Here is a 25,000-nt window from a genome sequence, read left to right as displayed (position 1 = left end):
AACAGGGTAATTATGATTCCCATGGTGACGAAAGTTATGGTCTTGAAATACAAAATGTAGGTGAGATACTAAGTTGAAAGGACTTCCATGATGGAGTTTAAGCAACATTTCCTCTTAGATTAGATTTTCATTCAGATATTTTTCTTTCACAAGAAAAATTGGTAATTTTTTAGTTAACATAACCATCCTACCCTGCAGTTATTGCTAGTTCAACAATGCTCGTTGTAATTTGTGTGAATCTTTTTGTTTCCCATTGCAAAAGATATTCACATCAATGAGATTTGGTAACTTAACAAAGGTAACTTAACAAAGGCATTTGTCACTGAGAGCAACACACCCTCCAGAGTCCAAAACCAGGGTATAGTGTGAACCCAAGAACCCAAACCTAACTTTTCCTTTTCCTATTCATTCTTGAGACTGGAACAAATCCCCCTGTACCACCCTTTGGTATAAGTTACCGAGAGCAATGCGCGGAGACAGCGGGAAATGGACACCACCATCTTATAGAGCATAAGAAATAGAGTAAAGAAATGCATAGTTTAAGCTACAGTGACCTCATATTAACCAGTAAATAATGAAAATGTTGGCTGTATGACACTGCTCAGAGACTAATTCCACAACACCATGACACAGCCAGAGTTCTTTATCGCTGTTTTCTATAATATGGTCCTAATAAATGGGGTGGTACTGGGGGCTTGCCCCTTGTCTCGGGAATGTATAGAAGGTAGGAAAGGTTAGGTAGGGTATTTAGGTTTGCATTATACCCTGGTTTTGGGACTTAGTCTCTGGAGGGTGTGTTGCTCTCGGTAACAAGTGACCCCACCCCCCCCTTTATTAGCACTTCATGAAGACAGAAAATGGGGTACAGGTAAATTTCCAGCCAGCCCCCTTTTAGACGAAAAATATATGCAAAGGATAGAGCGAGTGATTCTAAGAAACTTATCTTCTCTGTACTTCAACCGCAACTAAAAGATAATGAAGTTATTAGGCACGCAAGTGTCTCAGAGCCCGTTATGAAAAACTAACCCAAGATTTAAAAAATTGCCATCCAATATCCTTTCCTTTCTTTTGTAAACAAAACAATGATGCCATTTAATTTTTGTACATATATTCTAATCACTGAATTTCGTGCGTAGGTAAAGCCCACATAATGGTACATGAAAGAGATTTTGTTTCTATTTCAAAATTTATGACAATACACCAGTAATACTCACATGATATTGAATATTTATAATAACAAATAAATTTCTTACACTCCACAAATCAATGTGTTAGATCCATATTACAGGTAAGAGGAGCTTGAAGAATTGTGCGGTATTTTTAAAATTATGTACTCTTACATACATACACAGAATCAGTCATTATATTGTCTAATGCAGGTGTCTGTTTACCTTCAAATCCTCCCCATGGGGGCTGCCACCCCCAACCTACACCCTGGGAAACAAATAATCCTCCTGTACCCCTCTTGATTAGCACCATGTCAACTATCAAAATTTTATTTTAGAAAATATTTGACACCTTTAGTTTTGAGGGAACTTTTTTGATTTGTCGCACTAAAAAGAATAAATTGAGCAGGAGATTGGATTGGCCACTGTATTGCTGCCAAAATTGCCAGTACCAAGCATAAAGCTAATTACTAACACTGTGATGATCCATCTTCCAAAGTGACACGATGTTGATCCAAAATATAAGTATATATAAAATTGAACATACCCAATGTTACACGGAGCACAGAAGTTGGATGGTCCTGCCCTAGCAAAAGTCCAAGGATGTGGTTGGCAGTGTGTATTGTTCCAATATGGGAAGCAATTGATGTAAGTAGTCAGTAATGTTAAATAGTTAAAAATGAATAATAGAAATGATAAATAGAAAGGAAATAAAAAGTCATGTAGATTGGAGAGAGCACCAAAACAAAAAGAGAAGCATCCAAAAACGAGAGGAAAGGTAATGAGAAATATGAGATGAAATGAGGAAAAAGCGACTAATTAGAAAGGGTTTCCATGCTTATTGTAATATGTCCACAGAAAATGTGACATTTATAGAAAACTGACCCATAAAAGATACAATATTAAGAACAATGGTTGTGCGAGTGTTTTGTGGTCTTCATCTCTGGGCTCTGATATGCATTGGATATTTCCGTCATTTTGCAGTGAATATGAGGTTGCAGCCGCTGTACCTGTGTTGTTTATGACTATATCTTATACTCTGGTATCCACTTTTTTATTATCAACTTGCAAAGGAAATGTAGTAGATGTAAATTGTCTTATTTTTTGTCACTCAATTACTTACTTGCTTGGCTATTTTGATGGGTGTGCATCTTGTAGGTTAGACACATGTGTTATTTTCCCTTTTTTCTGCATTTTCAGCATTTTTGTCATTTTCCAATGGTAATAGACTGTTTTCCTTGCATCCTTATCATCTTTCTAAGTAGTCCATAACACTGCAAGAATAATGACAATAAGTAACATTTTGGTATTTGTCATTTATTAATTAATTTATTTATTTTATTATATTTTGAAATTTATTTATTTATTTATTTATTTTTGTAATATTCAATTTTCTGTAATGCAACTGTTGACGCCGGTCACGGCGGCCAGGAATAGGCTTCTGAGCATGGAAATAGTGTTCTCCTTTTAGCCAGCACTCTTCCAGTCATGGCTCATAGAGTACATTTTACATCCCAGCCTACAGGTAGATTTTCCCAATATATAATATTCATGTAACCTGCCCCTCAAGCCAAATTTTTTCATTTGGTTACATCATCTGTATCATAGGGATTAATTTTTGGGTTATTCTTGTGAAGAGGTTGTACCAAGATAGAGAAAATCCAGCTTTTCCTCTAGTAATTTGTCATATTCTTTAATTTTATATCCTATCTAGTACCTACATGTTATGGGTCACTAAGTTTGTCTGTTGTGCAGACTAGGTTTTTCTTCTTATATTTTTGGGTGATAGATTTTTTACTCCTGGCTTTTTATAGTCCAGTTGGAATATACATACGGGATGTTTGTTTTCATTTACCAGAGTCTTAACATGCTGAGGCCATTGTATTGCTCTGTGCAGTCAAAATCTGAACAGATACTTAAAATGTCAATTTTTGGATACATAAATTTGTGTATTAGAATATCTGTGAAGGAGCAATAGTGATATGAAATAAAGTGTGTTGCATTTTAGTTCCCAATTCTGTCACAAAATTTATTCAACAATTGTGATAGTTTCAATTTACTACAGCCACGCAGTACAAGGTAAAATTTGCCTGTAATCAATAGAATGTCGAAAAATAAGACTTCTCATTTATTAATACCATTTATGGCATTACCTTCAGAAGTTGATATACTTATATGTTATTTGATATACTTTTACAGGAAAACTTTTACAGGAAAATATGATAACACATAATCAAAGAGGAAAAAAACACACCCTTATGCATGAAATAATCTGTAGGCAAAAGATAAAATCCGAGAGCAAGTCCGCGATGATCAGTTGGGGGTCCGGGGACAGAACTCCCAGCAGGAAAATCTGAAAGGGGTCTGGGGACAAAGTCTTGGGGTCAGGGAGGTATTTTGTTCATAAGGTGATATTTGTGGATTTCTCAGTGGTTAGAGTAATTGATACTTAGTCTCAAAGGGGTGTGGTAAACATTACCAATACTTTCATTTATATCATATGCTTTGGAAAATAAGATGATGTTCATGCAAATTACAGTGTTGGTAATAGAAAAAATAATAATTGCAAGATTGAATGGCTGTATGAAACCTGAAGATTACTCAGCAATCTAAGTTCCTGTGATTGGGTGTGCCAGGGAGAAGGGTTGATGGGGTACCCCCTGATACCCCCTAACAAACGTTGTTGGTATGCATGACAAGGTAGAGCTAAAACTCAGCAGTACTAAGTGGACTTAGGCTGTGAGTAGTGCTTTTTGCAATATTTTCCCTTCATTTTGGGGTTGCAGCACATGGTGTCTGCAGATTATTTTTTGATGCTGTAAAGATTAACTTTTTTATGTGGCAGGAAGCCAATCCCAGCATAGTATACTAATATAGAATCAGTCACTGCTGCATAAATTGATATATTCACAAAATCAGATGGTAGAGTATCCATTATAACTCAGAAGACCACCACCATGTATATTGTGGCAAGATATGATTTATATGGCTATATAAAGAATTAGTTCAAGCTTCTCTTACCAAGTGTATATAGGTATTGGAAGTACATTGGCATTTGCTAGAATTCAACATATGGAAAAAACATATTTTGATTTCACATTCTTGACAATCCTTGGTACTGTAATTGTTCAATCTAAGCCTGCATAAAAGGACACTGAGAGCAATGTTTTGTCCTTTGGGAAAAGCCAGCAAATCTCTTACATGCATATTTGGCAGGCTGGAGCTTGAGCTGATCAGTAAGCTTTATCTTGTTCAATAAGCTTTTATCTTCTCAGGATATATCTGATGGTGGTTTGACTGTCTACCATAGTACAGTAACTGTAGCATCATTAGGAATAACTATGTGAGAATGATTAATGAACTTCATTGTGTGACTCTGCCCTTGCCTTTATTTCCTGCATGGTTTTCATAACTTTTGTTATCAGTTTACGCATTCTAGTTGCAATTACTTTAATTTTACTCAATCTTTACAATTCTATCCTGAACATTTACCCAGCCTTTTGTGTGTGAAATGGGGGATAAAAAGGATAGCATGAAAAAAATCATCAGGTATTGATATTCTTATTGCTTTTCTATTATATGATGCATAACAATAGAATAAATAGTTCTTGAATGTAAGACCACATCCACCTGAATTGAAGTTCCTGTTATACTAGCAAGATTGGGAGCATTCCTGGGAATCAAGGCAAAACATGCATAAAAGACAAGTTAAATTGTAAAACTTTTGTACGAGTTAACAATTTTTCAAGTGAAAGTTGAATAGTCAAAATATGTGCTGTTTTAGTAATTTATTATTTTAAATGTTTCCTGATGTTGTGCATATGATTCTAACAGATATTTTTCAGTTGCTTCCTGTTTCTAAGGTAATTTATATAACCAGATATAACCTAAATGTGAGTCAGGCCTTTACATTATCCCCAAGTCACTTTTGGTTTCCCCAGCCCAGACCCATCTATTACGTTGAAAATGTTTTATATATCCTAAACCTAACATATTAATCCATTCATGCTTGGTGACATGTTATAATGTCATAGCAAATTTTTAATTGATGTTGGATGACATCTAAGTACACCATGTGCCAGACCATGAACCAATTAGATAAATAAGCCTAGAGTAATGTATAATTACTTTATTCATAAATTTACTTGTCGTTAACCTAATAACAATGGGTTTCCCATATATGAGACACCCGAAAAAATAAACAATTGCTGGGTGTCCCACCAGTGTGACGCTCTGTCGAGACTCGCGCTCTGACACAGCAGTGGGCCGTGGCCGGCGCACAGTCAGAGTCCGGGCCAGCCCTCCGTGCCAATTTTGTAGCTGCCTGGAACCTTTTATTTTCGGCTTCAAAATATACCGGCGGTAATGGGTTAATGAGTTAATCTCCAGGCAAGAAAGGCTTCTCTTGTCCCTCCCTGATCCTCCTGCACCTTTCTAGAATGTTTTATATGAAGCAAACCTAAACTTAGACTATTTATTATATATCTGTTAAAGAGGACTCCCCTCTCATTCTAAGGATGGTGTTGTGCTTAGTGATCACACTTCTTGGTTTTGAAAAAATTAGATATGAAAACACACAAGCGTGAGTTAGAAAACTACCAAGTACTTTTATTGTGAACTAATCTTGCAAATTCATCTTTATTTAAACTAGTCTCTTGCGGACATACTGTTTGAGTCATACTTGGTGACGTGTTCTTTTATTGTAAACTAATTTTGCAAATTCATTTTTATTGTAAACTAGTCACTTGCAAAATCCTTGAAAAATGTTTAATTTCTTACTGTACATTTATATTTTGATATGAAAACAAATCTTTCTGAGATTGATATATATTTTTATGATGAAAGATGGGCTTGACCTTCCTCCTCTTCATCTTCACACATTTTTTTACCCATTGGCAATGGGGCATATTCCCTGTCCACTGGAGGTTTTGTTTTGTCAATTTTGTTAATGCATAGGTGGCATCACAACCATAAACACCGCATGTTTAACCCATGCTGCTAATATTTGTAAAGCAAAGTTTTTATTATTGCTAAGATTATTAACATTATCTTTATCTTTATAGTGTTGTTAACAATGATAGTTGATAATACATTACTTCACAAATTCAATGATTAGTATAAACTGGTGTCAGAGGAGGCAAGTAATAAACTCCTTGGCTACTAAGCACTTTTGTGGAGCCATCTGTGTAAACAAAGTAATAAAATCAAATCACAGCAGATGTGCTATGTATACATGCTTTTGTGGTGTCATTGAGTTGATGTGTTCCAGAAAATATTATCAGATATTTATATGCTTGATACATATGATTATATGCATAATGATATAGTTGATTATATGTTCAATATAATTCTGGTTGTTTCAGTAACATTTATTGTTTAGGTGTACCCTTCTAATATGTATAAGAATTGAAATACATTAGACAAATTTTCAGCTTGTATTAAAGCACTGATTGTTTGAGCTGTATATATTTTTGTATTTTCATCAGGATTTCAATATATAAGGGAGGTCATGCTTCTTAATTCAAGTACTTTTCTATTTATTATTTGGAGGATCTTATCCTATGATAGGAACTGGCAAAGGTTGAGGCCATCTCAAAGATATCTGTAGTTATGAAAAAAATACTCTTTTTCTTTCATAGGAGCGATGAAGTCGAGGTGGCAGAGAAAAGCAGTATTAGCACTGCTAGTTCTTGGCCTGCTGTTACCTTTTGGTATTAAAGCAGATGACGACGACGATGAAGAAGCTCTTGTCACAGAAGAGCAAACAGTAAGTTATTGATATCTTGAACAATTGTGGATTTAAGAATGCAAAAAAAAAGATATATCAATACATTGGTTTTAGATGATATATGGTGATTTATGGGTAGAGATTATGATTTCAGATAGTGGATAACCTACTTCTGTACTTTCATTGATGAGCAGGGTCTTCAAAAATCAATAAGCATATGTGGGGTACTCTTCATCTTCATCTTTTAGTTTTTCTTCAATAATGATAAGGTTTCCACTAGTAGAATGTACATTGAGATTTCATCTCCTGTATGAAATTCAGTATTGATGTACTCAGACAAAAACAGATTAGAACATATTTTTGTACTAAGCAGTACAAAAGAAATGGTTGAGTACAAAGTCAGGATGGGACTTGGACACAGCTTGAGGGCTTCAGGGGCTTCTTCCTGCTAAGCTGTGCGGAAGTAAGGGGAGAAGCAAGCCTAATGCATTGATTCATATATAGTGGAAATACTTTATTGTAGGTTCCCTTTGTTTATTATTATTGAAGGTGCTCATTGGGATAGGTTATTTTTTAAGATTTAGAAGTTTCTGAAATAATCATTATATAATGGAAATTATTTTATGGTTTTGTAGGAAATGAGTATTTCTTGTGGGATAGATATATACATTTAGATATTAACATATTCTTTTAGAAGACAATATGTATGTTCCTTTAGGAGGCAACCTCTGAACAGCAGTATATATATACATTTAAGTTAGATGAAAATTTATATTGTTTAATTTAGAGGTGACTGTGAATTGTTTAGATGATTTTAATTGTTTGTTCTGTTAGAATACATATACATTAAATAGCCACACACCAAAGACTTTTTATGTTTGCCAAGGAATGATCCAGCTGTGCCCTTGCAAGTCTGGCAAGGTATTTCGTCATCCTAGCAACCTAACAAATGCTAAAATGATTACGGTACAGTGTTGCCAAACCAGGGAAAATTTATGTATTTGCTCAGGAGTAGTGCATTCTAATAATTCATGTGTTAACTATATATTTTGTATACTTTATTTTAAACCCTGTTTCTTGCCTTAGGAGATGTGATTTTAATGTATCAGCATTTTGAAGCTTCTGAATAATAGTTATGATTTCCTTTTCCTTTATCTTGGTCAGACAATCTAGAATGCCTGTTATGAATTATTTTGAACAGCTGTGTAGGATAATGTTTTTTCTTATTCCTTGTTAGGAAGGAGAGGAAGAGGATGTAGAGGAGGTTGTGTATGCAACACCCAAGGCACTACCAAATGCATATCTGACAGAAACATTTGATGACCTAACTGCCTTTGAGAAGACATGGATCAAATCTGAAGCCAAGAAGGATGGTGTTGATGAAAACATTGCTAAATATGATGGTCAGTTCAAACCTTGATACAATTATGTCATGTATAATTATTTAATTTTTGTAAGATAGTTTTGTATCTTGCTTAACTTGACTATATGAATTTAAAATGTTTATTGATACAAGCCTTTTGTTTTTTGTGTTTGTCATATATTCATATAATATATTAGATACAAGCAAACAGTAATATAAATAAGAATTATATAGATATACTTTGGTGAGTCTTTTGGAAGCTGCCATAGGTATGATACTGGTTTCCCACATTCATACTTCATTATCCTGTGATTTTATTATATGATTGCTTTCGAGTTTCTTTTAAATTCATATGGTTTTACAGCTTGAAAATTCATGAACACCAGGAATATGTGATGTAGCGTTGGATAATTATTTTTTTTCTTGTACCTTGTACAGGTGTTTGGGCAGTAGAACCTGCTGAGCGATTGGCCCTCACTGGCGATCGTGGGTTGGTTTTGAAGTCAAAGGCAAAACATGCAGCAATTGCAGCACCACTAAAGAAACCATTTGTATTCAGTAACAAGCCTTTTGTGGTTCAGTATGAAGTTAATTTACAGAATGGTCAAGAATGTGGTGGAGCATATCTCAAAGTAAGAACTTTGGGAACTAGATTTTTTTTTGTGATTATAATTACACATAACAGTTTAAAAGCATTGAAGTGTTTTTTTGATCTAACCACTTCCTTACAAATTTTAACAGCTAATCAGTGCCCAAAAAGGACGTGTGGATCTGAAAAATTTCCATGACAAAACGCCTTACACTATTATGTTTGGACCAGACAAATGTGGAAATGACTTCAAGTTGCATTTCATCTTCAGGCATGTTAATCCTCTTACTGAAGAAATTGAAGAAAAACACGCTAAGGTAAGTATTAATCATACCAGTTTTTGATCATTAGTTGTGTACCTTATTTATACAAGATCTGTTTTATGATGGATTGATTTTCACTAAGATTAATGGATAAATTTATATTTGTCTTAGCATTTTATATTGGTTTTCTGTGTGAAAATGTTTGTCCTTGTGATAAGATTAACTGTTATGATCAGATTTTTATAACAGCTTTGGAACAGAACTTGTCTTTTAAAAAATATACATTTTTAAAATTCTGTATTCTGTCTTTTGCAGAGACCACGTGACAAGATTGAGGAACCATTTAAGGACAAGAAGTCTCATTTGTACACATTAGTAATTCGACCAGACAACACATTTGAAATAAGCCTGGATCATGAGGTAAGAAGATAAGAGATTTACTTTTACAGAAAATAATTGATATTTCATTTATCAGGTCAGTTTTAAGTATTCAAGTATTTGATGAAATGTATTTGAAATGAAGGTTTTAGGAATAGAGTTTTAGGCTTAGTAAAAAGTTATGATAAAGTAGGATTGAATTTGTTTTTTTCTCCATTGCTTGAATGTGAAAAATGTCAGAAAAAGTGATGTCCTGTCATGTCTTGGCAGACCACCATTTATGCCTAAGGGGCATCTTCATGTCATGCACAGTCAGACCTGCTCTAAGTTGTACATACTAAACAGTTGTGTGCTTATTTGACTCTGACTGTGGTCATTGAGGAGAGAGAGTGCAAAAGTAGGCTTAAAGCCACTCTTAGCCTCTTTAACTAAACTTTCATTATGCCTAGGGCATAGAGAATGAGGTAAGCATGTGTTCTGTGCTTCTAATTTTTATCTTGACCAGCTAATTCTGCATGCACCCTAACATGTCTTTTGGGGGCTCCTGTCATTAGTGAGATAAAGAAAAAAAAAATAATTGGTTTTCCAATGAATCTTTTTAAGTGAATGGAAAAAGACTGTGCTGGCTATCTACTAACTCGATGTGAGTCAAATCAGTTTTTATAAGCCATATATTGAGAGAATGAATGTTTTTCCAAGTATTCTTCGAAGGTAACTTTGAATATAAGGAACCCAGAAAAAGGGAATGGTCTAGGAAGAATCTGATGTATTAAGAAATATAAGGATTTATGATTAAAAATTTAGGATTGATAGAATATTTAAAGTTGAGTGTAATGAAAATTAAGAAATAATTTTGGGGAATAAAATTTGGTATGATATGTGATAGAATGAATCATGAGATATATATTTAGGTTGACTTTGCTTTTGTTGTAAGAAACTGATTTGCACAAATTACGAACCTGCAAGTTTATTTTTTTTGCACTGTGTAAGTAAAATTATACATAACAAACTGGATAAGACATGCATAGTACATTTTGATGTAGTAAGGCAAAGTAATATGTAGTATCCCAAGTCATTTTAGACGTAGTATGTACTAAAATTGGGTGTATGATTTATCCCAAATTTTGGTTTTGACCTGCTGGATTAGTCATTTTGACAGTTGTTTTTGTTACTGTAGTAATGGATATGCATATAAGCAATTGTAAGTGACATTACAAATACTCAAAATGTTCAAAATTCTAATATAAAGCACATTTTGATAAAGGTTGAGTTACAGCCTTTATACTTTTCTCATTTACTCATTGGAAATTGCACCTACCATAGTTGCCATATTTCATAAGAAATTTGCATAATACTAGATTTCTTATAACTCAAATACCCATTTGTCAAATCATGGCAGGTAATCAATTCAGGAAGTCTTCTGGAGGACTTCACCCCATCTGTCAACCCACCCAAAGAAATTGATGATCCTGAAGACTTTATGCCAGAAGACTGGGATGAAAGAGAAAAGATTCCAGATCCTGAAGCCACAAAGCCTAATGACTGGGATGAGGATGCTCCCATGCAGATCCCTGATCCAGTGGCTGAGAAACCCAGTGGATGGCTGGATGAAGAACCAGAAATGGTGCCAGATCCCACTGCTGAGAAACCCGATGACTGGTGAGTTCACAGAAATCTCATTTGAAATTTGAAAATGGAAAGAAAAATGTTGAGATTAAGTGTAGCTGTTAACTATTGTAGATTATGTTGGTAATTAAGCCTTGATGGAATATGTAAAAAGCAGGATACCATCCCCCCCCCCATAAACAAAGTATCTATAGTTAGTAAAGAGTGGGGAAATTGATGTTTAGGGTTTTGAAAAGGTTTGCAAAAATAGATCTGTATGTTTGCACATATATGCAAAGTCATTATGTATAAATGAATTTTCGTATTTCGTCTAGGGATGATGAAATGGATGGTGAGTGGGAAGCTCCACTGATCACCAACCCCAAATGTGTTGATGCACCAGGCTGTGGAGAGTGGAAGCCTCCCATGGTGGATAATCCTGAGTTCAAGGGCAAATGGCGTCCACCAATGATTGACAATCCTAATTACCGTGGAAAATGGAAGCCGCGAAAGATCCCCAACCCTGACTTCTTTGAAGACCTGGAACCTTTCAAGATGACTGCTATTGTAAGAAATTACATATCCTAAACAATCATGAAACTGATTTCTTTAAAATATTTTCTTGTCTTATTTGTGATATTAGATTTTCTCAGGTTTATTGCCGAGGGAATGAAAGATGATAATATTTTTAGCTTTGGTTATGTAAAATGAATATGAATGTAAGTGGAGTCAAATTATGCTCTATTTGTTTGCGCTATTAAAGTATTTTCTTCCACAGGATGCTGTTGGTCTGGAATTGTGGTCTATGTCAGACAATATCCTCTTTGACAACATACTTGTCACAGACAATGTTGCTGAGGCTTATCAGTTTGCCCAAGAAACTTTCGACTTGAAGGTCATGAAGATAGAGAAGGGACAGGTATGTTGTGTGCAAGGGAGACATGGCCTAACTCTCATATTTTTGTGTGAAATTACTTATGTTTTGCAGAGATTGAATGAATGTGAAAGCATTATTTTCTTTCCTTCTATATCTTTTTTTTTTTTTTTTACAGGCCATTGATATATAATGTTTTTAAATTGTATTTCAGGTAACAAGAACTGGTAATCAGTAATCATATTCTCCTGACTATTTTTTCCTTTATTAGTGTATGATTGTTTGATATATCTCCACTTTTTCTGATATACTTATGGTTAAAATACATTTTAGTTATTAAAAAATTCTCCCCTTTTGTGGACAGTGGGGATATACATTCAAGCGCTGGGGTCGCTGGATGAACACTACTCCATGGTTCTGGCCTGCATATGGTCTTTACTGTGCCTCCCCAATCCTAGCTTTCTTAGTATATTTGATATGGTGGGTCCAGCAACCTCAGGAGACAGAGGAGGTTAGAGAAAGTATATAATAAATTGACAATATTTAAATCCCTTGGAACACCTGCTGAACTTGGTGGTCTACCAATAAGAATCTAGTTAACAAAAATATGCACATTTTGTTTTGATATCTGCACATGCCTCGCCTGTATCTAGTTTTCTTGAAACTGACCTTATTTATTATAACATTCTAACCAGTTGTTTGTAAGGTAAATTATGTTCTTTTTCTTAGGTTATGAAATGAGAGGATCTGCTGCATATTAAGGACAACATGTATGGGAAAGAATGATATTGTAGAAAATACAGGCATACATAACCTTTTAACTGATGAGCATACCTATAGCCATCATGACATAAAGGCGTATAATGTGTATACATGTCAGGACTTGCTCTAGCAAGCAAGTGGATGGCCTGGCTGTACACAGTACATGCCTAGCCAGAAAGGACTGACTGTTGCATAATGATTACGTTACAGAAAATACTGACTCTGTCATGGTAGTGTTAATTGGATGTGTAAGACAATTAACCTATTACCGCCGGTATATTTTGAAGCTGATAATCAAAGATTCCGGGAGGCTACAAAATTGGCGCGCGTGGCTGGCTTGGACTCAGCCCGCTCGCCAGTTGCGGCCTGCTGCTGAATCGGAGCGCAAGCCCTGATACAGCGTCACATAGGCGGGGTGCCTGGTAATGTTTATTTTTTCGGGTGTCTCATATGTGGGACACCTGTCATTACTGGGTTAACCACTAGCCGCCAGGTGGCATTTACGTAAATGCCATGGCTGTTGTGGACTGTAAAATGGATGGCATTGTATCATGACCATTCCTGCACCATTGGCTCATCGGACGGAGTTTGTTTTTCTCTGATAGTAGCAGCTTCATTTATATGGTAAAGATTTTTGACAATAGCACCTTCAAAATTTTAATATATTTATAAATAATAGCAAAATAATAGCTTTTACGTGCCAAATGACACTCGCAAACTACCGAACAAGCTGGGCGCAAACGGGAAATTGCTGATGCGTGCCAACAATCCTATTATTACATGCACTTGCTCAACTTTTATACCCAGCAGCATTGGGTTAAGGGGGCCTTATAGGTGGGTATTGGCTTCCATGGTCAAAATTGAGTTAAAGGCAGCTTCGTACTAATGCATATATGGAAAAAACCCTGTGAGTGATAGGCCCCAAGTTTTTCTTCATGGGGTTAGGGGTGTTACTAACCTACCACATTATGCCAGGTAGGAATGGATTAGTGAGAAACAGGACAAAACATAGAAGAAAAACTCAAAAGAAAATCATTGGAAATTAGATTTTTAGAGCATTCGCACACTGGAAAAATGGGTTGCATGTGACTAACTGGTGATATGTTTGCCTGTTCATTTGTTATGAAGTTTACAAAGCAGCAAGTACTTAGAATTATTAAGGATAGAACAAAATGCAAAATGGTCCTCCATTCCCCTGCTGTCTGATGTTAGCTAACGATCCCCCTCCTTCGTTTGATTGCCTTTATTGAGAATGTTGTTCTTGTAATGAATTATATCAATTATAGGTATGTTTTGGTTACTTTGCATATTGATGAATTAAAGATGAATTGAGATTAGTATATATGAAAAATATATAGAATACAAATGGTATAGGTTTGCCAAACTTGGCCCATTTGGTATTATATATGTAACAGGGTATTGAAGAAAAATACCTAAACTTCAGATCCCTTTTTCTGTGTTCAGTTTTTTGAAGCAAGGGGCTGAATAACCCGAAAATTGTTGATCCAATTTCAAAGCTTTCTATTGTTGATGAAAGCACTATAAAATACAACTAAACTGTTATCTTCCAATTTCTTTAAGAAAAAAAGGCAACTTTTTGCCTTTTGGGTGGGAAATACTGCCTTAACCTAATAATGCTGGTAAAAAAATAAGTTCAGCAAGTAGACATGATTGCAGGATTGTTGGCACACAATGATAGTTTCCCCTGTTTGAACCCAGTTGAATCTGGATCCAGTGGGGTAATGGTGTTTACACTCAAATGGCTCTACAAAAACTTAGTCACCAAGCATTTAATTACTAGTCTTACCTGTTTTTTCTTTTGCTTGATTTTTTAAAAGATGAAAAAAATGTATATTATTATTAGTCTTTGAAAGACATTATAATTATCATAATGTCAATGATGGTAATAATATTGATATTGAGTCAATAAAAAGAATCTTGAAAATTCAAGGAATGGGGAAAGTAGGTGAAGTCATGATTGGCCTACTAAGTGACGACTTGGTGGTTGTGCATTTGCTGAGCCTTCTGTGCGTGAACAAAATGCAGAAGATAAATCTACTGAAGACATTGCATGTACTTGGTGACAATGTGTTAATATATCTGAAAACCACAAACACTCAGAATGGAACAAGGACTACTCAGTATAGGAACTTTTTTTTTTTTTTTTTTTACATAATACAGAAATCTACTCCTGCTACCCCCAAAAAAACAAAAATATGAATATATTATATATCATGTATTATTTATATACTAATTATGTATTCTATATATACATATTATATATTTTGTATATATGTATATATTATATTTATTCATATTTTATATATATATATATATATATATATATATATATATATATATATATATATATATATATATATATATATATATATATATATATATATAAATATATAAATATATATATAAATAAAAAATATATATATAAATATATAAATATATATATAAATAAATATATATATATATATATATATATATAAATATATATATAAATATATATATATGTATAAATATATAAATATATATATATATATATATATGTATATAAATATATAAATATATATATACAAATATATATATATATACATATATATATATATATATATATATATATATATATAAATATATAAATGTATATATATATATATATGTATATATATCATATATATAAATATATATATTGTGTATATATATATATATATATATATATATATATATATATATATATATATATATATATATATATATATATATAATACATATATATATATATATCATATATATAAATATATATATTGTGTATATATATATATATATATATATATATATATATATAGATTATATATTATGTATATATATCATATATATAAATATATATATTGTGTATATATATATAGATTATATATTATGTATATATATCATGTATATAAATATATATATTGTGTATATATATAGATTATATATTATGTATATATATATATATATATATATATATATATATATATATATATATATATATATATATATATATATATATAAATATATATATTGTGTATATATATACAGATTATATATTATGTATATATATCATATATAAATATATGTATTGTGTATATATATATATATATAGATTATATATTACGTATATATATCATATATATAAATATATGTATTGTGTATATATATAGATTATATATTATGTATATATATCATATATATAAATATATATATTGTGTATATATAAATATGTAGATCATATATTATGTATATATATCATATATATAAATATATATATTGTGTATATATATATATAGATTATATATTATATTTATATAGCATATATATAAATATATATATTGTGTATATATATAGATCATATATTATGTATATATATCATATATATGAATATATATATTGTGTATATATATAGATTATATATTATGTATATATATCATATATATAAATATATATATTGTGTATATATATATATAGATTATATATTATGTATATATATCATATATATAAATATATATATTGTGTATATATATATATATATAGATTATATATTATGTATACATATATATATATATATTATGTGATATATATATATTGTGACCAAAATAACCTCGGCACCGGCGCTGCCTCGCTCTGCGTAATTGCCTCAGTTGACACCGGCGCAGCCTTGCTCGGCATACTTGTTTAACCTCACTCGGTATTAATGCACGTCGCTCGGCATAATTGCCCCTACACCGAGTTAGCCGGCAGGCAAGCATGACTTGCCGTGAACAGGAGATAAGGATGTAGTTGTCGACCAATCGGCGCACTCGGCCGCAGACAACCCGGCCAAGCTACATTTCTCATTTTGTATTTATACTGCATTTCTTGCCAAAAATAGAAAGACTTCTCAGACTTCTCTGCAACTGAACTTTAATTCTCCTGACTGCTCAGGGCTTTGGGTGAGGTAATTGAGAGCCCTTGGCCTCGCTACATTGGGGAGGCAATTAAACATAGCAAGGCAGCGCCGCTGACAAGGTGATTGTGGCGTCCGCCACATGTATATGTATGCATATGCATATGTATGTGTGTGTGTGCATATGTATATGTATATGTATATATATATTTGTATATGAAGAAAATGATTCAGGATGTATTACACTAATTTCATTATTTAATTTTTTCCTAGCAAACTTTTTGGGGAAAAATTTTGAAGCTCACCAATTACAAGCCTGTAATGTGGGCACTCTACATACTTTATATGATTATTCCAACTGGATTAATAGTCTTTTGTCTACTGAAGAGAGTATATGAGGTATAATTTTGTAAAATATTTTGCTAGATAAGCAACAGGATTACGTAATAAAAGGGCTAGTGCAAGAAACAATGTTTGCTAGGGTGAGCATATGAATTGGTGTGCTACTCCAGGATATACATGCAACAAGCATTTGCACATACCTGAGTAATTATGTGAAAATTGTAGGCTGGTAATTAGTAAGAGTTGGTTGTTGCTTTATAGTGTTGTCATGCTGCGTAAAATAAAATTATATTTATTTATTTTTAAAATCTTTTTTACCTTAAATGTGTATGTGTACGTACCTTCTAGATACACATTTAGCATTTTTTTACTGCTTTCTTTCAAGTTCTGTGTCATTAGCTTGCTTTAGAGTAATAGCTTTTTTCAACTGTATCTGTTGTATTCTTTATTGTAGACTGGCGTTATTCGTCGAATCATCAACTACTCAAATAAGAATCCATGGCTATACGGTATCTACGTGCTCCTAGTGGCCATCCCTGTAGTGTTGATTTTTGCCTGTTGTTGTGCAGAAGCAAAGGTAGAGTATAATAATAGCTGTTAAATGTTAAGATTTTTTGGCTTATGAGTGTAAGAACTAAAAGATTTAGCATTAATAATTTTGTTACATGACGAAAGTCTTTAATTTCACACATCTTCATATGTTTGAAAATTAATGTGCCTATATTACAAGAACTTCAAACATTTATTTTTGTGTCTGTTAATTGTTTGGATCTCACAGGACACCAAGGAAGACAAGGCTGCAGAGAGGAAAAAGACCGACGCACCTTCTCCTGATGATCCACAGTCAGAGCAAAACAAAGAAGATTCTAGTCAAACTGCAGCAGATGATGATGCTCCTGGAAGTGGGGATGAAGTTGAAGGGGATGAAGACAAAGGTGATGAAGAGGGAGAGGAGGATGAAGATGAGGAAGAGGAGGAGGAAGCAGAGAAAGCTGAAACCGCTGAGGTATTGAGAACTGAAACCATTTCTTCTCATGGTTTCATGTGTTGTCCTACCTTATATAAATGCTTGAATCTGTATTTCTCCATCTCATTATCTTTAAGTTTTGATGTTCTTCATATTTCTTTCAATGTGCAAACCATTTATCAGATTTTTAAAACAGTTTTGTCTTTCATTTCACTGCATTTTTCCCAATTGTACATTCTTTGAATACCACATACCAATCATATTTATCTGTGGTTAGCTATTTTTAGATATTGTAACAATATAACTGGCAAGGAATATATGTATTTTCCATTTAGTGTTAGCAAGTAATTTTTTGCATAAATATGATCCTTAGATATGTACCATTATTTCAGTGGTGTAACAGGTACAAGAAATTGTGTTTTCTAATATTGATTTTTTCTTTAAAAGGAGGTCCAGACTCGCACATCACCAAGGCTGCGCAAGTCCCGGAGAGATTAAATGGCTGTGGATGATGTACACTACAACATAGGAGCAAGGAGAGGTGCAACATGTACCTATTGGAAGGAAGATATTTTTTGATTGGATTTTTATATGAGGCCTTAACAATATCTATTAGTACAGTATAAGCATTTTATGCAAGATATCTCAGTCATATAATGTAGTGACAAATGTGGGTAATATGTTCAGTTTTTGTTTCATAAATAGAATATTTTTGTCTTGTTCTAATACAGAAGAGTTATGGATCCTGTATTTTGCTCTGATTACAGTAAGCTTGTTATATTTTACATTGTAGTACCTAGTCATGTTAGGCTCAGACTATGTGAGAAAGAAAATGTGTTGTACAATGTCAGTAGGTATTTCTGTAAGCTCTTTCAATTTTTAGGAAATGCTGTGATAGTCTGAAGCTTCTTACTTCATCTCAGATACATTCCTTTGGTCCTTGATCTGTGCCAGGTTATTGTATAGAAACATGAACAGAGCAGGAAGAAATGTTCTTTTCTTTTTGTTGGATTGAAAGTTTATCACAGATGTATGATAACATTTTGTAGTTCATTGTCAAGATTTTTTTTTTTTTTTTTCAGTTGACATGTGAGTTTTGGCCACACTTCCATTGTCCAAGTTACAGTCTTATTGGAAAGAACTCCTACAGAATTTGAAGGGACATTTGTCAAAACAAAATGTTAAATTGTGTTTCACAGCTATTTAGAAGCTTATTCCAATGTATGATTTCATGTAACCATGTATGTTTTCATGGTAGTATGGATACATATATTTATGTATGTTGTATAGATTTCTTTTTGTGATTATTTGTCTCAGCATTGTATATTTGCACTTAGTCTTACCTATATTTTCATCAAATTGATAAAAGTATATAACCAAAAATTACGTAAGTTATCTCCCTTATATGGAAAGGTTGAAGGGAAAGCTTTCTTGATGTAGGGATTTTGATTGCCTAAGATTAATTTTTACTCATATATATAAACTGTTGATAGGACAAAAACTTGAAAGATATTTATAAAACAATATTGAGGACTTAGCTGTAGTGCAACAATGGAATATTTTGCTCTCTGCAAATATTTTATTTTCTCACAGGTAATGAATGATATCTAGGCCACCTCTGTGCAGTTGTTAAGAATTGGACAGTAAGTAAGTACCTAAAACATTATCCTCAGAAAAGAAAAGACCTTAAGACCTAATGTTGTCAACATTAACTGAGTTGTATTGTAGTTGTAAAGAATATACTAGCATGTTCATATGTATGAATGATAGTAAGTTACTTTCAATGGCAGGTTTTCCTATGTTACTGAAGTCATTTTCATTTATTTATATTTAAAGTATGCTTCTTGTGATTTCATTTGCTTGAGCATCTCTTGATTAAGGAAAAATTGTTAGGTAAAACAGGTATAGAAACAGGTATTTCATTATAATTTTTTTTTCATTTTTTATTTTTTTGTTGCATTGTTAAACATTTTATTCCTGCCTGTATGTTGTACAGATGCTTTTACAATAAACATTTACAAGGATTTACCTTAGTGTTTATCAGAAATTTTATAACCAATTTAATCTGTTTCACAGCTTGCTCCCATGTTACCTTTTTCTCACCCATTCAAACCAGGATGATATCCTTTGACTTTAAACTTCTTTTTAGCATCATTACTTTTAAAAAAATATACTGCTTAGTTCATTTTTATGCTTCCTGTTGTGCTTATTTTTTCCTCAAGCAGCTGACTCCGCATGCACTCTGGTGTATTGTTCAGAATGGCACTGGGGGCTCCCGTTGTGATTGGGTGAAACATGTTAATAATTTTTGGAACATTAGAAATAAGTTCTGGATAACTATAGTGCAAAAATGGTCTGGGTACCATGAAGTTTGTAAACTGTAGTTGGAAACTTGCAAAATATTCTGGAAGTATAGTCACCAGTGAAAGGGATTGATATTATTCTATTAGTATATATAACAAGGTAATTGTTTTTGTTAAGAAGTTTTGCTTTGCACTTCCCTAATGTCTTCTACCATGTTTAATTATTTGGGTGCTGTAATACAGTATACTTGCTTTGATAATTTTTCCAAACAAATGTTAAAATTAAAGTTTACCTCACATGCTTTTCCACTTGCATGTTAATTGGTCACTTTTTTGTGTCTTAGTCTCCAAAACTGGTGGTAATACCCAACATATCTAACTGAGGCTTGTGTTTACATAACATGGATGCCTGCTGACTGCACGAGTATGCATATTTGATTTCACTCAAATTTTATTTTTAACTTCGAATTATTACACAAGACATGCAAAGTATGCATTTGTGAAAAAAGTGGATGAGTAAACCAGTTAGTTAGAAAGTGTTCCATAACTCAGATCATCTGGCCATAAGTAAATAGTTTGGACATTAATTACATGCAGAAGACCTTTAACTTCGTTAGCTTGTGCATTTTATTTCTTCTGCTTCTGATTTTTCAAGTCTTACTTGTCAAAATAAGGTAAATCGGTGGTATCGTATTGCTGTGCCAGCACTAGGATACAGTCCATTGTGGACATGCTGGGAGTGAATCTTGATTGTTCCAGTCTCTTGTACCTCAGTAGGGGGACTCTGTCTTACAGGGATGTGAATGAGAACCTTTACTGCTATGCTGAGCAATTTAATGCCTCAGTAGTTGTTGCAATTTCAGTGATAACCCACCTCAGCAGATCCAAGGGAATGGTACTGGACTGCAAGCAAACCTCCTTCATAGGTTCATCACCAGTCTTTAATCCAATGCCAGAAGGGGTGACATGTACAAACATGCCATGACTACTACAAGTTTAGTTTTTTGTCTTTACACATAGATGGCACCACAAATACTTAGTCATCAGAGTCAATTACTGGCACTATCTCACCTGTTTACCCATTACCTTAATTTTTACAAAATAATTTCATTTATCTTATATTGCTATTAGTAATGTTAATAACATTTTAATAATTATAATGTGTGTAATAATAATAGCAGTATCAACAACTATAAGAAAGGAAAGAAAGATAGAATTAAAAATCTTTTTCCAAAAATATTCAAGGAAAAATTAAATTGGGTGAGATCTGCCAAGTGTGGGATGACTTGGTTGTGGCTCTGGATAACATGTAGTTCCTGTAATGACTGCCTTGCAGATACGGAGAATGATTTATCCATGTCTCGATACTATGATTACACGACACACGCCAATAGTTTGAACTCTCTTCCTGCTGCTGTGAACCTGTAAGTAATCTCTACTCTGGTTTACATAATCAGTCTCCTCATGTCAACCGTACTGTCTCAGATTACCTCGACTGCACCAGCAAATAATCCTAAAGTAAAGGCCAAGTGTTTCTTAGGTTAACTGAATGGGTGTCATTAGTTCTGATGATGGGTAACACCACAGACACTTTTCCCCCTAGAAAATATTAATTTCATTGATGAGTTACGAGTTGGAGTAACAAAAGTCATGAGATACACCAACAAAAGTATATACTGGCATAGTATATACCGGCATTTGCTTCTTAAATGAGGACCCTGGTTATTGTCTGGTAAACTGGCTCAAGCTCTAGCAAAGGCACTTTGCTGTTCAATAGTATATAAACTTACTTGCTTGTGCCCGTGGATGTGGCTTCAGAAGTAAGCCCAAATACCCACACAAATCCTAGAAAATTACTACCTTATTTTGAATATTTATTTTGACCAACTCACATTTACTAATTTTATATCAAATAAAAATTACTTGGTCTAAGCACTAGGCACCAACAAAATACTGGTTAACTTTCTATTTTACATGATTAATTATCTCCGCCAAGGAGGTTACATTTTTGGTAGCGTTGGTTGGTTAGTTTTTGTTAAGGGGACCGTCCCTGGGGGTGGGGTGGGGGCGAGTCGAAGATTTTGGGTCGGAGTGGTTAAAATGAGTTATGGTCAGTTTGATATTCGTAAATGAGAGTAGAATCACCCACGTGAATATGAACTTCTGCGGCGAAGAATTTGAGCAGCGCGCGAGGTCAGAACCCCAAGTCCCACTGCCGCTGTGTCAGCGATTTTTACCCTTCCGCACTCCAGCCTCACAGGAGCTAATATGATGCATTGTATTTTGACATTACCTATTGAAATGGATCACAGGAAGATAAAAGTGTCTTATTATAACAGTTTTATCCTAAAGTAAAAGATTTATGATATGAATAGCAAAGAAAAATAAAAAATCTTTATGCGACTTTTCAAATTTCTTTCCCATAAAATAAAGTATATATGATTCGATTTTGACATATTCATCATACAAGTATGTTTAGGGTTTGATGATAATACATGAGCAGTTACAAGTCTGTATCTCCAAAAATAAACTCGCAACGAATAGATATTTACACATGCTGGGAGCTCGTCCGCGTCAACAACTGTCCTGGAGAGATGAGTTCCAAGCGTCGCCACCGCCTTAGACTTTTCTGATTGCAATAATTTTACGTGTTACGTATACACATGTAAACGAATGTATACACAAGAAAACATTAATAAAAGAGGTATAAAACTCAAAACAACCGATTTTATATAACGATCATGTTGTCTTGGGTCTGGATTTGCCCCTTTTCACGGGAGTAATTTGTTTGTTTGTTTCTATTACTCGGAGACTAATGATCATATCTTTATCTAACGAAGTGCATTTGAAAGAGAAATGATAGTAGTTTCTACAGTAATGAAATGGTAAAGATCCATAAATGAATGAATATGAAAAATGAACTTGAATTATCCAACTTTTTGTTTGTTTGTTTTTCGATTTTTCTTTTTTTCGAGCTATGGTTGATTCCTTGCCCCAGAATTTTTATCCGATCAAAATTTTGGATATATCTTTGGAAACCTCTTGAACATGCGCAGACATTATCGAATCAGATTTTTTTAATTTTCCATATTTTTTTTATACATATTTTTCAAAATCTTTAAAAATGTGAAAAATGATTTTTCTTTGATTTTTTTTTTTTTTCTGAGGAAACTAAATCGAATTTCCCAAAAAAAGATTTGATGATCTCTTAGGAATTCATTGATGTTCATTCACAATTTTTTCATGACAATACATGATTCTCTGGGACAAGGAATCAACCGCGCAGACACGTGGGGAAAAAAAAAAAAAGTTTTTGCGGGGGCCGTCGCCCCCCATGTGGGAACCCCATAAGTTTGGTATCAAAATATGCAGAATAGTAAAATACATGAAATATCCAAAAATTAATAAAATCCATAAGACCATTTATTTTTTAGAAATATTTGCCAATATGACACCCCCACCCCCATAATTGGCCATGCCCCTTTTAGGGACGGTCCCCTTATTAGTTAGTTGGTTAGCAGGATAACTCAAAAGGTTATGAACAGATATTTATGAAATTTTTACCAGAGGTGTCTTTGCGCAACTTAGATAGCATTAAGTTTTGGTGATGATCTGGATCATGATCTAGATCCTGTACTGGATAACCCATGATCATGGTCCAGGAATTTTGGTTTATTTGTGGATCATTTAGTTGGTTGGAAGGATAACTAAAAACTTTATGAACAGACTTATGAAATTTTGACCAGAAGCGTGTCTTAGCCCAACTTAGATGCCATTAAATTTTGGTGATGATCTGGATCCTGTGCAGGATAACTCAAAAAGTTATGAATAGATTTTTATCAATTTTTTACCAGGTGTATCTTAGCCCAACTTGCCATTAAAATCTGGTGGTCATCAGGATCATGATCCAGATCCAGGAATTTTAATGTAATTCCAGTGTTAATTTTTTTACTGCTTATGACCCTATTACCTTGGCGGAGGAATGTGCTCTCAGTGCTTTTACTTTTGGATGGAATAATTACTTTTCTATGAAATAAATCCCATTACTAATATTGCTCACAGAACCAAATATAATGCACATGGCTTTCAGTACCTTATTAATTTTATATCTTTGTGTTTTGACAAAATTCCTGATACACCATATGTATATATATATATATGATTTGAAATCAAACATATATGATAGTACATAACCTGAAGTTGACATAATCAACTTTTTTATTTTATTAAATATATTTCTTTTTCTAATCTGTATCAAGAATAACCCAACTTCTAGAAATTTTTATTGAATATTGCTAGAGCTACCTTTCCTCCAGTATAAATATGTTTATGCCTACTACTACAAAAACCCCCAATCCCTTGCTGTCGTGGGGGGGACTTGGGGGACGGAGAAAGGCCCAATGGTAGCTCTCTCCTCATCTAATTTTACATGGTCTTTTCTTCTCCTTTCCTTTTCCTTTTCTTCATCCCCTATATCTGTCCACATCCTAAAGTGTGAGAGCAATATGGAAACGATGAAAGACTGGCTTTGTGTCAGTCCTGAACAGTCTTCTACTCCATTTGCTCTTCCCTCATTACCCTTTTCGCTACCATACTAACCTACAGCGCTCTACAACATTTGACATTTAATGTAATTTGTCCTAACGTTAACTCATTTAACCCCCTTCACCACAATATTTTATTACAGTGCTTCATGACCTTTCCTTACCTGTGAGCTTCACCCTAAGCCTTA

The 25,000-nt window shown here is 33.4% G+C and overlaps 1 protein-coding gene across 2 annotated transcripts in view; it reads left to right on the top strand.

Moving 5' to 3' along the window:
- Cnx99A (Calnexin 99A) overlaps nt 1-19,993 on the top strand; it is a 20,540-nt gene extending 547 nt beyond the window's left edge. For both annotated transcript variants that reach the window (XM_027354893.2, XM_027354892.2), the window contains exons 2-12: nt 6,806-6,933; nt 8,132-8,297; nt 8,696-8,889; nt 8,999-9,163; nt 9,425-9,529; nt 10,887-11,146; nt 11,428-11,659; nt 11,871-12,011; nt 17,453-17,575; nt 17,777-18,004; nt 18,413-19,993. In XM_027354893.2, coding sequence (XP_027210694.1) covers nt 6,811-6,933; nt 8,132-8,297; nt 8,696-8,889; nt 8,999-9,163; nt 9,425-9,529; nt 10,887-11,146; nt 11,428-11,659; nt 11,871-12,011; nt 17,453-17,575; nt 17,777-18,004; nt 18,413-18,463 — 1,788 coding nt within the window. In that variant the 5' untranslated portion in view covers nt 6,806-6,810 and the 3' untranslated portion in view covers nt 18,464-19,993. The remainder of the gene's footprint in view (nt 1-6,805; nt 6,934-8,131; nt 8,298-8,695; nt 8,890-8,998; nt 9,164-9,424; nt 9,530-10,886; nt 11,147-11,427; nt 11,660-11,870; nt 12,012-17,452; nt 17,576-17,776; nt 18,005-18,412) is intronic.
- Nucleotides 19,994-25,000: the final 5,007 nt, after the last annotated feature.

This window comes from Penaeus vannamei, chromosome 22 (genome assembly GCF_042767895.1).
Source record: "Penaeus vannamei isolate JL-2024 chromosome 22, ASM4276789v1, whole genome shotgun sequence".
Lineage (NCBI taxonomy): Eukaryota > Metazoa > Arthropoda > Malacostraca > Decapoda > Penaeidae > Penaeus > Penaeus vannamei.
This window is presented reverse-complemented; position numbering and strand designations above follow the sequence as displayed.